The sequence below is a fragment of the Parasteatoda tepidariorum genome, chromosome 2 (genome assembly GCF_982258835.1).
Source record: "Parasteatoda tepidariorum strain Cologne lab strain chromosome 2, Ptep-v5.0, whole genome shotgun sequence".
Classification (NCBI taxonomy): domain Eukaryota; kingdom Metazoa; phylum Arthropoda; class Arachnida; order Araneae; family Theridiidae; genus Parasteatoda; species Parasteatoda tepidariorum.
This window is the reverse complement of record NC_141756.1, coordinates 93,600,397-93,613,276: the sequence shown is the minus strand read 5'-3', so window position 1 is coordinate 93,613,276 and position 12,880 is coordinate 93,600,397. Positions and strand designations below refer to the sequence as shown.

At 27.5% G+C, this 12,880-nt stretch overlaps 1 protein-coding gene across 3 annotated transcripts in view; it reads right to left on the bottom strand.

The window, feature by feature from the left end:
• LOC107440765 (endothelial cell-selective adhesion molecule) overlaps window positions 1-12,880 on the bottom strand; it is a 107,946-nt gene that overhangs the window by 16,754 nt on the left and 78,312 nt on the right. For all 3 annotated transcript variants that reach the window (XM_043044523.3, XM_071177840.2, XM_087157762.1), the window contains exons 3-4: window positions 5,388-5,602; window positions 833-968 (exon numbers count right to left, since the gene is read on the bottom strand). In XM_043044523.3, coding sequence (XP_042900457.1) covers window positions 833-968; window positions 5,388-5,602 — 351 coding nt within the window. The remainder of the gene's footprint in view (window positions 1-832; window positions 969-5,387; window positions 5,603-12,880) is intronic.

Sequence of the window (12,880 nt, the reverse complement as noted above, 5' to 3'; positions counted from 1 at the left end):
AATATATTTAGTAAAATAAATACAAAACTGAAATTTGACTTTAACCTAATAAATGGTTTTCATGTCATTCTCTAAAGTTATTAATGTTAACATAGTTATCAATTTTTGTCACGTGCAATAATACCCTATTTATTTGTTGTTAATTTTACCAAAATCATTAGCGAAGCACTTCGGTAAAAATTACCGATCTTTTTTGTGTTCCCATAGAGCCAGAAACACGGTAAGTTTTACCATCGTCTGGCAGTTTTGACCAATACTTTATTTCACAGTGTGAAGTCTCTTTTTTTAAAAGTAAAGATCATAAGTCAATCTAAACCGTTGTTCAAACGGAAACTACATTAGATTTGAAATAATGAATCTTGTGACGTATAAATAAATAGATTTTATGTTACGCTATAAGGTATCATATTAAAGTTATCAAATTTTATCACATATTACAAAACCATATTCAATTGTTAGTTTTAGAAAATCATTACCATGCATTTCATTAAAAATTACCAACTCTCTGGTGTTCTCATAAATCTAGAAACCTAACCTATTTCTTTTTACAGTGTTGGATTACATGAAAGAATTTCATAAATCATGTATTTTCATTAATTTATGAAAATGAGAAGTTGTTGTTGTGGTGGGCAATTAAGGTCCTTGTTTTCCAGTGTCGCCATCTATGGACAAGAATTCAATTTCTGCAACAACCATACGTCACATCCGTTTACAGGGCGCACTCATTCATACATCCATAAAAATGAGAAGTGCTTCACATAAATTAAATAATTTGAAGCAACACACATTGATAAGGTATATAAATGCTTATAAAATTTAAATATGCACTTACTAACTACATTCATATCTTTAACAGCTTGAACACAACTGTAAAGTGGTGCGTCTGTAGACACTTGACACTTGTACGTTCCTGCTGAGTCAAGAGCTACGTTTTTCAAATATACTACGTTGCTACCTGACTTTGATAACTTAAAAATAAAAATACTCACATAAATATATATTTTTTGAAAAGAATAAAGCTATATATTTTTAAATATTTTAATCAGAAATTTTGAAAACTTTAATTGCAGTGGACTTTCCAAAACACAAAAAAAAAGTTCAGTTGTATAGAATTTGGGTATTTAAACATTCATTTTTACAGTATTTACAGTATTTTATCAGTTATATGTTATTTTAACTGTTATTATTTTAAGAGTATTTTAACAGTATTGACAGCATTTTATAGTATTTTAAAAGTATTGTAACAGTATTTTAACAGTATTGTAGCAGTATTTTTAAAAATTTTTAACAGTATTTTAACAGTATTGTAACAATATTGCAACAGTATTTTAACAGTAATTTAACAGTATTGTAACAATATTTTAACAGTAAATTAACAGTATTGTAATAATATTTTAAAATTCAGTAACAGTATTTTCACAGTATTCTTGCAGTTATTTAAGTAAATGCTAAGTAAATATTATTAAGTAAATGTAAGTAAATGAATGAGGTTTAAGTGTTAAACCTCATTCAATTCTGCGCTCTACAATACAAATGTATCAATAGCCATTCTATAATTTAGCTAGCAATGTTAGGTGCGTAAAAATGTAAAACTAAAAAATTGGAATTATTAGCATGTAAAACTTTTATAACTTTGAAACTATTTGTCCATGCATCTCCTGTACGTGTCGTTCACTTCTGCTCAGTCAGTTAAAAAAATACACGTGAAACCAGGATAATTATAATTAAAATTGCCCATTCAAAAGTCTAAAAGGAAATAACCATCAGTCAGAGTGACCTGTTTTAAATATACGTGAAGTAATTGGAATTTGTTTTGATTAAAAAAATAGTTCAAAACTTGATTGATGGATTTTAATATTTTTGACCAATTAGAGTCCTCCTAAGCTGTTAACTTAAAGACATTGCACATGGTTGCTACACTCCTTGTTTAAATTCCATCAACGATGAGGTTTTGAATCGAGGTACGAAAAAATATCGGTTTTTAACTGTGCATAGGTTAATACAGAATATCATTCCAGCCTTTTTATCAAAAGTGTAATGTGAGTTGTGCATGTTACGTTTTTAAAAAACCTCTTAAAATAAGATGTTTTACAGCAATCGTTTTTTAACATCTTATGACGAGTACAGCATCATTTATCGGTCAATTTTTGAAATATTATTATTTTTTTTAACAAAACAAATTCCCATTACTTCTCGTGCATGCTCAGATAAAATTTCAGGACGTTATAATCCTTTCAAAAACTTTTCTCATTAATTATTTTTTAAAAAAAGGCAACTAGAATTATAATTACCTTGTGGTTGAAATGGTAAATTTGCATTTTTTTACAATTTTAATAATAATTATTATGTGCATAAAATTGTAAATTTTCATGTATTTTTGTATTTGTTTTTTGAAACGTCAATTATAATTGCCCTGGGGATAAAATGGTAAATTTTTTATATTTTTTTACATTTTTTGAAACGTCAATTATAATTGCCCTGGGGATAAAATGGTAAATTTTTCATATTTTTTTATATTTTTTGAAACGTTAATTATAATTGCCCTGGGGATAAAATGGTAAATTTTTTATATTTTTTCATATATCTTGAAACGTCAATTATAATTGCCCTGGGGATAAAATGGTAAATTTGCATATTTTTTGTTTCTTTTCTTAAAATAAACCTTGCGTTTAAGAATCTCTTACTTTATCATATATTACCTAACTTACGTTATAGTTATAAGTAATTTCTGATACATCCAAAATCTGCAGTATTTTAAAATCACTAAATGCTTTTCATGCGCAACCATAATTTCCAACATTTGAGGTTTTTGCGAATTTTTTGTTCCAAAGGTAGTGAACTGAAGCCGTAGTTTTTAAAGCAAATGGAACAGTTAAAAAATTATCATGACTTAATAATATGTCTATCTGATCTTTTTATATCTTTTTTAATTGTTTGAATATAGCAATGCACAAGTTTCTTTGATTCGAATTTACTACTAATAATGATAACCATTTTCGATACCGCCATAAAAAGTGTTTCTGAAAATCTGAAAATTCCAGAGTGGTTGCACAATTATATGCAAGAGTAAAAATGTATTCAACCGTTTTCAGAAATTCTCTTTACCCTAAATTGAATGGTATTAATAGAAATAATAATTAAATGCTTCATTCTCTTACATTATATTTCAAGCAAAAAATCTATTGTGTTTCACTGAGAACTAATTGAAATACATTTTTTCTTCACTCTAAAATTACTTTGTATAATGATGCATTGTTTAAACTAGATATTGCTATTATATGACAATACAAAAAGATAGACATACACACAAAGAAGAAAATATTGTATTGTGTCATTAATGTTTTTATTTTATTATTTTCGTTTGATTTTTTTTTACAAAGAGCAAGTCAGTTTTTAGTCTCAAGTCGAAAAAAAATAACTCCATCTATTTTTGGGTTTGAAGTATACTAAAAATAAAAATACTTAGAATAACTTTTTAAATGAAAATATCTTTTTTGAACACAAACAAAACACATTTTATGCAACTTTAACTAAGATAAAAACATATGTTTGTTTAACTTTAAGCCGATGAAAGAAAGAAAAAAATGTATTTTCAAAGGAACATATATTCAAAGATATTTTTCTTTTTCTTTTCTTTTTTTCTTCAATCACGCAGAGAGTAAATTGAGGTAAAAGAAACAAAATACTTCATATTATGTAACAAAATAGGAAACAAATACTGAAATGTGAACTAAGGAATTTTTTTTAAAAAGAATCATAATATGCTTCTTTGAAAGTTGTATACATGGATCTCTGATTTCCAGAGGGACAAATATAGCCGTGGGAAAGAGCTCGATTTCTCAGTTTTAGGGGAAAAAAATGTTTATATATTTTTTTCATGTTTTACATTTGATACTAAACTGAAAAAAAGAGGTTAAAATAAGTTAGACTGAACTGAAAGCGAATAAAAGTGTAAGTATAGTTTAAATATTTGCGTAGCATTCAAATTTCAAGATTTTGTGAAAGAATCTTTTACGTTCTTAGATACACTGCTCGAATTTTTTAACGCAAGTAGTATTCATATTAACAATGGAATTATAATTAAATTTTTATATCAAATATTATCTGAAAATCCCAAAAGTATTCTGAATATTAAAAAAAATAAATAAATAAACCCTTAATTTCCCAGAAACAGTTTGAAATGATACTCAAAATTTTGAAGTGCTTATTTTCTGTAATCATTATGAAACTTCTTATCTACATTTCTAAAATTTTCTAGAAACAATATATGGAACCAAATTGTGTCAAAAGTTAGATTAGGAAATTGATGACACTTTTTTTTTTTAAATATTTCGAATTGCAGTCTTAGTCGTTAGTATTAGACATACGTATTTTTACATGATCTCACACTGTTAAAAAAGGATTTCACAGAAACAAGCAAAAATTTGTCTAAATAGCTTTGAAACAAATATAGTCGTATTTAAAAATCTCCGGGTATTCAAAATAGAAAAGACTTATACTTATTTTTGAGCAAAGTACATAGCTGTTAAGGAGATGTAGAGGGGTTTTAAAATGCGTAAGAGGTGATGTGTAAATTGATGTGGAGGATGAATGTTCATTAGCTGTAGGCAAGATTCAAATCAAGATTTTTGGGTTCTTTTTAGGATGCTTAAGTCAACATCAGTAGTACACTCAGGGGTAGGGATTTTTGGGGAGATTTATATCGTGGCCTACCCAATGGCATATCAAGACATACGAATTTCCAATATCAATATTAAGAAGGATCTCTGTTTGGAAAATGAGGTCCCAATAATTAAGTCAAGGAGATCAGTAATGTTAATTTCACTTTTTAATTTCACTTTATCATAAAAACCTTTGAAGGGATTCACAATGGTTACTATATAAAGCATCCTACCTCTCCCTGGACTATGATAGTTAAAGCATCCAACTACGAACTTTGGTTCGAATCTTGTTGATAGCCAAAGTACATTTCTTCCTTCACACCGATTTTAAGAATCTGCATTTTGCTCTGGGGTTTTCAGATTCGACTATATTTGTTTTGGAGTAATTTTGAAAAGCTCTTTTTTTACCGTTCGAAAAATTTACAAAACAGTCTTAGTCCAAAAAGTCGTAAGTCCAAAACATTCTTTTTTCTACCGTTTGAAATTAAGCATCTACAAACATTACGCTTTCATCTTAAAAATAAATCTTGGACTATTTAAATTAAAGTTGAAATTTTTGGAGTGATTTTTATTATTCTAAAATGTAGAAGAAAAAACTTTTATTTCAAAGAAGCATTCGTGGAACACTAATTATTCAATGCTAACAATGAGTAAATTTCCGAAAAGGTAAACAAATTATTCGAAATCTCTAAAATCAGCAATTAAGTTTCAGTTGCTCTAACTTACATCGATGTCAATGCCAGGCTGAGAGAAATATACTGATTGGTTGTCATCTTTTGGTTCGAATCTGTAAAATTCTAGATCGTCTTTGTACCACTTGACGACATAAAGTTCTTCACTCCCAAGGTCATAGTTGCAAACAAGAGTGACTGACTCTCCCAATATGGCGGTAGAGGGAACTTTTAGTTCAGTTACTCTCACACTTTTACTCGAAACTATATCTATAATTTAAAAGATATGGAATTAAAAAATAATGTTAAAGAAAACAAATATAGCGTTACTTGCATATTCATAATACTAAATACATTTTAGTAACATAAACGTAATATATTGTACTTCACCGTACTTGTACTAGTAACTTTCTTGGTCTTACCATACTTCTACAATGCGCCAAAAAAGCAAACCACTCTAAATAACTTTTAATCTAATGATCGGATCTCCACGTTCTAGGAATCATTCTTAATGGTTCAAATGGATAACCTCAAATAGGCTAATTAATAAGCTCAGACGTTATTTTAAGTTGCGAACAGAAGCATACTAAAAGAGGTAGTCGCAATCATGAAAAAATGGTCCCCAAAGTTTGGTCAGAAGAACGGTCCGAAATGCGGACCTCTTAATGTTAATTTCACTTTTTGCTCCAGAAATTACTCATTATTATAAAGTGTAAAAAAAAGTTTCGTAAATATTTGTTTTTTTCTTATTTTACTCAACAATAGTAAATTTTTTAATTGTTAGGTATACAGGTTCTTACATAATTTTAAATTATGTAATGTTTGTATTTTTCATGGCAAAATGCAAACTTTGAACAAAGTCGGTTGAATAGTTCCTGAGAAATCTAATTTTTAAATTCAACTAATTTAAATATTCGACATTTTTAAAATTAAATTGCTCAGGAACCAAAATATCGTCTGCACTAATTAATTAGCATATTTGAGGTCACCTCTTTGAACCATTAAGAATGAGTCCTAAGGCATGACGATCTAATCATTAGATCAGAAGCTATTCTAAATAATCCGTTTCAGTTTTTTTTCTTTGCATTGTACTACAATAGGGTGTTAGGTGACAGCATCAAATTTTGAAAAAAATTATAAATCGACTCCACTCTAAATTTTTAATAGCTAAATTTTTAGTTTGCCATATTTTAGTTATCTACATAATTGTACTGAACATCATTATACATCTTGCATCATTATACATAAGTGTTAATGCTTTATGTTATACATATAAGATCGTATTACTTTAGGAATAATATATAAATGACTATTTATGCAATACAATGTATTGATTACTTATAGTTTTAAAAATAGCATATTTTTAGATAAGCTCACAAATTTAATAAAAAAAAGTTGAAAAAAAATATTGAACTATGTGGCGAATAAACATTTTTTCAAGAGTATATTGCTTCTCATTTCCTCAAACCAGTATGCTTTGTACAGTATTCTTAATACTGCATTTTATTATGACAGTTAGACCTTCCTCACTTTGAATTGTTCACATTATAGAGCAATATATTTCAATTTAACATCCTATTAATACATCATCTAAATTTGTAAGCTATTATCTATATTATGGTTCAACGACATTACTTAATTTTTGGCACGCTGGGTTAGAGTCCTTTTCGTTAACTAGATTTTCAGGATTTGATTCCTACACTGTAAAAAATTCCGGATCAAATTACACTATAAATAATGCTACTTAGCGTAACATCAACAAAAATAGATTTTACTATAAAGTGCCGGAACTTTGAATTCAAACTTCTTACATTGTTGATCGGAGATTAATTCATTTTTAACTTTTTTTTTACCTTAAATATTAAATTTTCAGTAAAATGTGTTGGCACATTGAAAGCCAGTTCTTTTTACCATGAATTTTAAATTTTTTTCCTACAGTGAACCAAAATTAATTTTAATTCTACTGAATATTTCATGCACACACAGAAAAAAGCTCATTTTTATTATTTTTAAAAATGTTTTCAATTAAATATGTCACGAAGTTTTGTAATCAATAATACAGTTCAATACTTCAACAATATTGAAAGTGTTTCGATTTGCAACAAAATAAAATAAATGTATTATTATGTGATCATTTGTAATGAATTCCATTCATTTATCTAACAATTCGCTCAGCTACAATCTATTAATATTTAAAAAGAACCTGTCATGTTTTATTGTATTAGTTTTTCCGTCCAATTTCCCGTTAAAATAATGCTCAAAACCCACGCATTATATTAACAAAAAGGTCAATTAACATTTTGTTAAAAATACACTGATGCTCCGAATAATAAATAATTTATTTGCGTAAAAAAACGCAGCTCGTAAGCAAATTAATCATCCAGATTCAAATTTATATTTGATACCTAGCGAAAATCTGATAAACACAATGATATTCAGTAGCAAATATTTGCACAAAAAATACGACAAAATTAAACAAATCTATGTAAAGCCATTTTCGACACGCAAAACCATTAGTTACCAATAAGCATTTTTTTTGCTTCTAATGCCTTAAGTTAATGATATGTAGTTTGGAAAACCATTAACTTCTGAATGTGTAATACCCGGGGATAAATTTCAGCCTGACATTAAAAACATTTTTTTGATTTATTAAGGTATTTATTAATGGTAATAATGTACTTTAAATGCTTTCATTTTTAAGTGCGGTTCTTTATGTGCTTGCTGAAAGCTCTGACCGATAAAAATGCGAACAATGAGATATTTATCAGAGAAAAAATAATTAATCATTTCCTCCAAACTATGTTATTTTACCATTGATAAATCTGATTCTACTTTTTTTCTTTACATATTTGCTTTGATACATGGAATTCATAAAAGATAATAACAAACAGAAAATTCATAAATAAAAATGTTTTATTAAGAAATAAGAGTACCTTAAGGCCTTAAATTATATACACTTTTTTTTTATTCCTTTGTCTGTCTTCGACTATGGGTATAACATAATTCAACCCTTTCTACGAGTACAAAACCCAAGATAAAAAAAGCTTTTAAAAGTTCAGAAACAGTTTTAGCAAAATAATTCATAACACGAAATGTAAAATGACAAATGTGACAAAAATAAATGACTGTTGAAATGAAAAGTTTGAGAAAAGAAAAAAAAATGGCACTTAAACACTATAAATTAAGTATAATGTATGTATAATATTTTAAGAAGGATAATTCATCCAACCTTTAAGTATACGAAGGCTACAATTATTCTGACATCGGTGTACTGTCTACTTCGGCATCCTGTCCTGCATGAATTATCTTCATGAGTTTGTGAATTTTGGCAGCTTGCTTCCACAAAATCTCTTTCTGGAAAAATTCGTTAGTTTTTGTGGCCGGTAATCCTTAAGAACTATTGATGGTCTTATGAATTCGGATCAATGGTGGTTTCAATTATTCTTTTGGTAGGGAATGTTTTTTCCTTAGAAAATAGTTTTAAGTAACCAATTTAATGCATCTTTGATGTTCTATTGATTCATTTTGACTTGTGCTGGGTCCGTTAAAAAAAAGACTTATATTTTCTTTTTTATGCACAAAGCCCTGGACCAAAAAGTATATAACCTATGATTTCCTTGTTTATATTAACTTGCTTAGTTTGGCTTGAAATGACGAATGGTAGTAAAGTACGTTGGAGGCTTAATTTGTGTGGAGTTAGATATATAATTTTGCGAAATCTAATTGTTTTTTATTTGAAAAATGTCTTAATATAATTATTTGATTTTGACAAGCAATATATTTGTCACCCATATGTGTATTTTTCTAAATAATTTCAATAGATTTTTTGATATTACTAAACGTTACTAAATCAAACATTTCTTGCACAGAATGGAAATTTTTTTTGGCATTTAAGTTTTCAAATATGAAAACTGTGCTTAATTTTATTAAAATATAGTGTGTATTAAAAAAATTCTGAATTTTTTTTTCTGAATAAAAATAATTGTTTCTTCTTTTTAGAATTTTACCACATCAACATTTAGTTTGTCATAAAAATAAATTCAGAAATAAAACTTTAGTGTTCCATTCTTGATTAGGAGTGAATTCAATGCAATATTTCCATATCACAAGTTAAAAATTCATATTATTTACAAATATAAAATTATTTTTTTAACCTTCTTAAAATAGAAATATAATTTTTAATTAAATGGATTTAAGGGGGACTTGTATGTCAGTAAGAAATTTTATTGTTTTTATTACTTATTTTTTAAGAAAAAATTATAATGTTTATCGAATTTGTTCAACAAATTTATTACTTCTAATTTCGAAGTAACAAAGTTTAAAAATATTTGATATTTTCAAAATTAACATAAATAAAAATTCTTCTTATATAAAAACATTTATTTTCGATTTCCTCATATTTTTAGCGTATTTCTCAATTTCTGGATTTTTTAATGCATTTTGTAATTTTTTCATGCATTTTAAAATTACATGTAAATTAAAATTTGTTGCTTTTCAGTTTAAAAATATGTTTTCTTATATTTTTTAATGAAATTTAAGGTTACTTTGAATTTTTAATTTTCTCGAAATGCACCTCAAAATCGTTACTTTTTAAGTACTTATACTTTTACTTCTACTCTTTACTCGTTACTTTTTAAAATTAAACCTACTTTTTACTAGTGACTTTTGCTCAAAGTACTTGTACTTTTACTCATTACGTTTTAAAAATAGCTTTTCCATGAATGGATTATTATGCCCGAGTTGAAATGCTCATATGGTAGTGTTTTGGCTATCAAGAACAATACTTTTCTTCCATTTGGATTCAGAAACACTGAGACCCGCACTTTTTTACTTGTGATCATCTTATTTGTGATCTGAGGTATTGAACAAGACTCATGCGGAAAAAGAGCACTGTGAAAAATTCCATGTAAAATTATAGTAAAGAGTACTTCAGGGCATCAGAACTTTTTTAAAGGAATAAAAGGGACTAAAGTTCTTGTGAAGAGTCCCTTTATTGATTAAACGATGTAATGAAAGTAATAGATCAAATATATATAATATAAGCAATTTTCGATAGAATTGGAAAGCAAAGTCTTGCAGAAGGGATTGGTATTTGCGTATTTAAACAAATAAACAGTTTTCTTTTCTCTCAGAGGAGCATTGCCATTAAAACAATTTAAAATGTAAATAAAACAAATACTGACAAAATAAAATCTTTAATTTTTTTTGAGTTAGGAGAAACAAGTTAATATCGTCTTTTTGTCTCCAAATAAAATAGCGGTATTGATATTTAATATGATATACACAGTTTTTTTAGATATCTAAATTCTAATTGGCTAAATAACTTAAAATTCCCGGAATTCATAGATGCATGTTTTGCTTCTCGATTACATGCCATGCTGAAGCGTTTGCTCAGAAAATGAGACGTTGATATATATTTTTATCGTGCTGAAATTAGAATATGGCGTGAATGCTTCTTCCTTGAATAACTTTTGTTTGCAAAACTAGTTTATTTATACAGCAATCGATTAAAGCGGTCACAATACCCTCGCCAATTGTGTTGATAATTTTTTTGCATTCACCTCAAAAGAGATATTGTTGCTATGGTAAACAAAAAATGAATTATTCTTTAGTTACCACGTTTGCTCTTGGCTAAACAAATTTTAATTTTCTGCCTATAAAGGCCTGTAATTTTGAAGCATTTATCAGTTTGAAATACAATAAACAAAATTTTTAATATCACATTTACTTAAAATCAATAATTTATATAGGGTAATAATAATAGTGGAAATAATTAAGATGATCACCGTAAATATAATTCGTTTGATTAATTTATTTTATCGTACAACCGGCGTTGAACAGCAGATAAAATTCTGCGTTTACGACTATCAACGTTCGATTCCGCAGCCTTGTAATTTTGACCCTGATCCAAAAGATTAGGGAAATCCTTGATCATACTCGGGAATAAACTTGGATATTTCTGACTGAACTAACCCGCGTTTACGTTACATGGAGGGGTAAACTACGAAAACCTCCCACAGTTAGTCCGACGGCAAGGGTATTATAACCTATGATCCGAAAAAAAACATAATTTGCTCGTTTTGCACACATTTTTTCCCAGGCACTAAATAATTAACAGTAAGAATTATTTCGCGCCTGGTAACAAATCTGTCCAAAACCAGCAAATCATGTTTTTTTTTAAATAAAATAATTGTTTATTTTCTAAAATCCTCAAAATTTTGTAATTAAATATCAACCTTATTATTTAAATCTTTGAATCATCCAGTATTATATTATTACTTTAATCGCATCCATTTTCGGGCCAATCCAAAGCAATTAACATATCAAACGTGCATTATTACTGCAACAAGATCGCATAATTAAAAGGATCCATTTATTTACGCTTTTGTGTCCATATTTTGCAATTTGGCAATTTTATTACGTAAATATTTTAAATCATTCTTGAAAGATTCCGGTCCGCGTAAGTTTATTTGAATTCGCCACTCGCTTCATAGATTTCGTTTTGTGTTTTGATCTGTATTTTCGTTGCATTTTTTTTCTGTTTTTTTTTTCTTGATATATGTTTCATTTCGTATATATTTTTTTTCTTAATATGTTCTATTTTCTTTTCAATTTCTTTAGTGCTCCTTACACTATTGTATGATTCATTTTGCTTTGGCTTTATTGATCTAATATTAGTTAGCACTCCATTTTGCGCATATAATCGTGTGAGCTGATAAAGTCATTATGTCTTTTCATTATTTTGTTTTCCGGCTTTATGATATTTTTTTAAATAATTTTTATTCTTCTCTTTTCTTTTCTAAATCTTCAATATCTTCATATATATATATATATATACACAAACTGTAGTTTAACTCATTCGAAAACTTGGGTTGAACGTTGCTTTAAGATTTACTTCATTGTTTTCTTTAAACATTAAAAATTTAAGACCCGGGAAAATTAAGCTTTATAGGAGGCTTTCAAATGCTGGTCAAACAACTTGTTATAGAATTAATTATTCAACTTTCATAGCATGCAGAAAGTTTTCATTGTTAACTTGAACATCATGCTTAATGTTTGAGTGAATCCTTTGGGAGTAGTAACAATAGCTAGACTTTTAATTTAATCTTTGTTACCTTAACTTAAATATTAAGATTGGAAGTTTCCTCCCATTAGAGAAATTGAAATAACTAATAACACATTTTCTTTTCCCATAAAAGTTTTTTTTCCTAAGAAACATACTTAGCTAAAAATTCCGGATCAAATTACAATAAAATGTATCTGTATTCAAAGTGCCGGTACATTTTACCATAAAATGCCTTTTTTCCGGAGCAAAGAATATTATATACCGTAAAATAGAGATCTAATATTTTACGGTACAATGGATTTTAAGACAAAATGGTTATATATTTTTATAGCTTTATTTAAGCAAAAATTACTTTCTTCTGTAAAATTTTTTTTGCATACTTTTGATGGTTAATTTTATATTTGACTTATCATGACTTACAAATAAGGAAAATTTACGAAGTTGGGCAGTAGGAACAGTATGACGAATTAGAATGTGTCAAA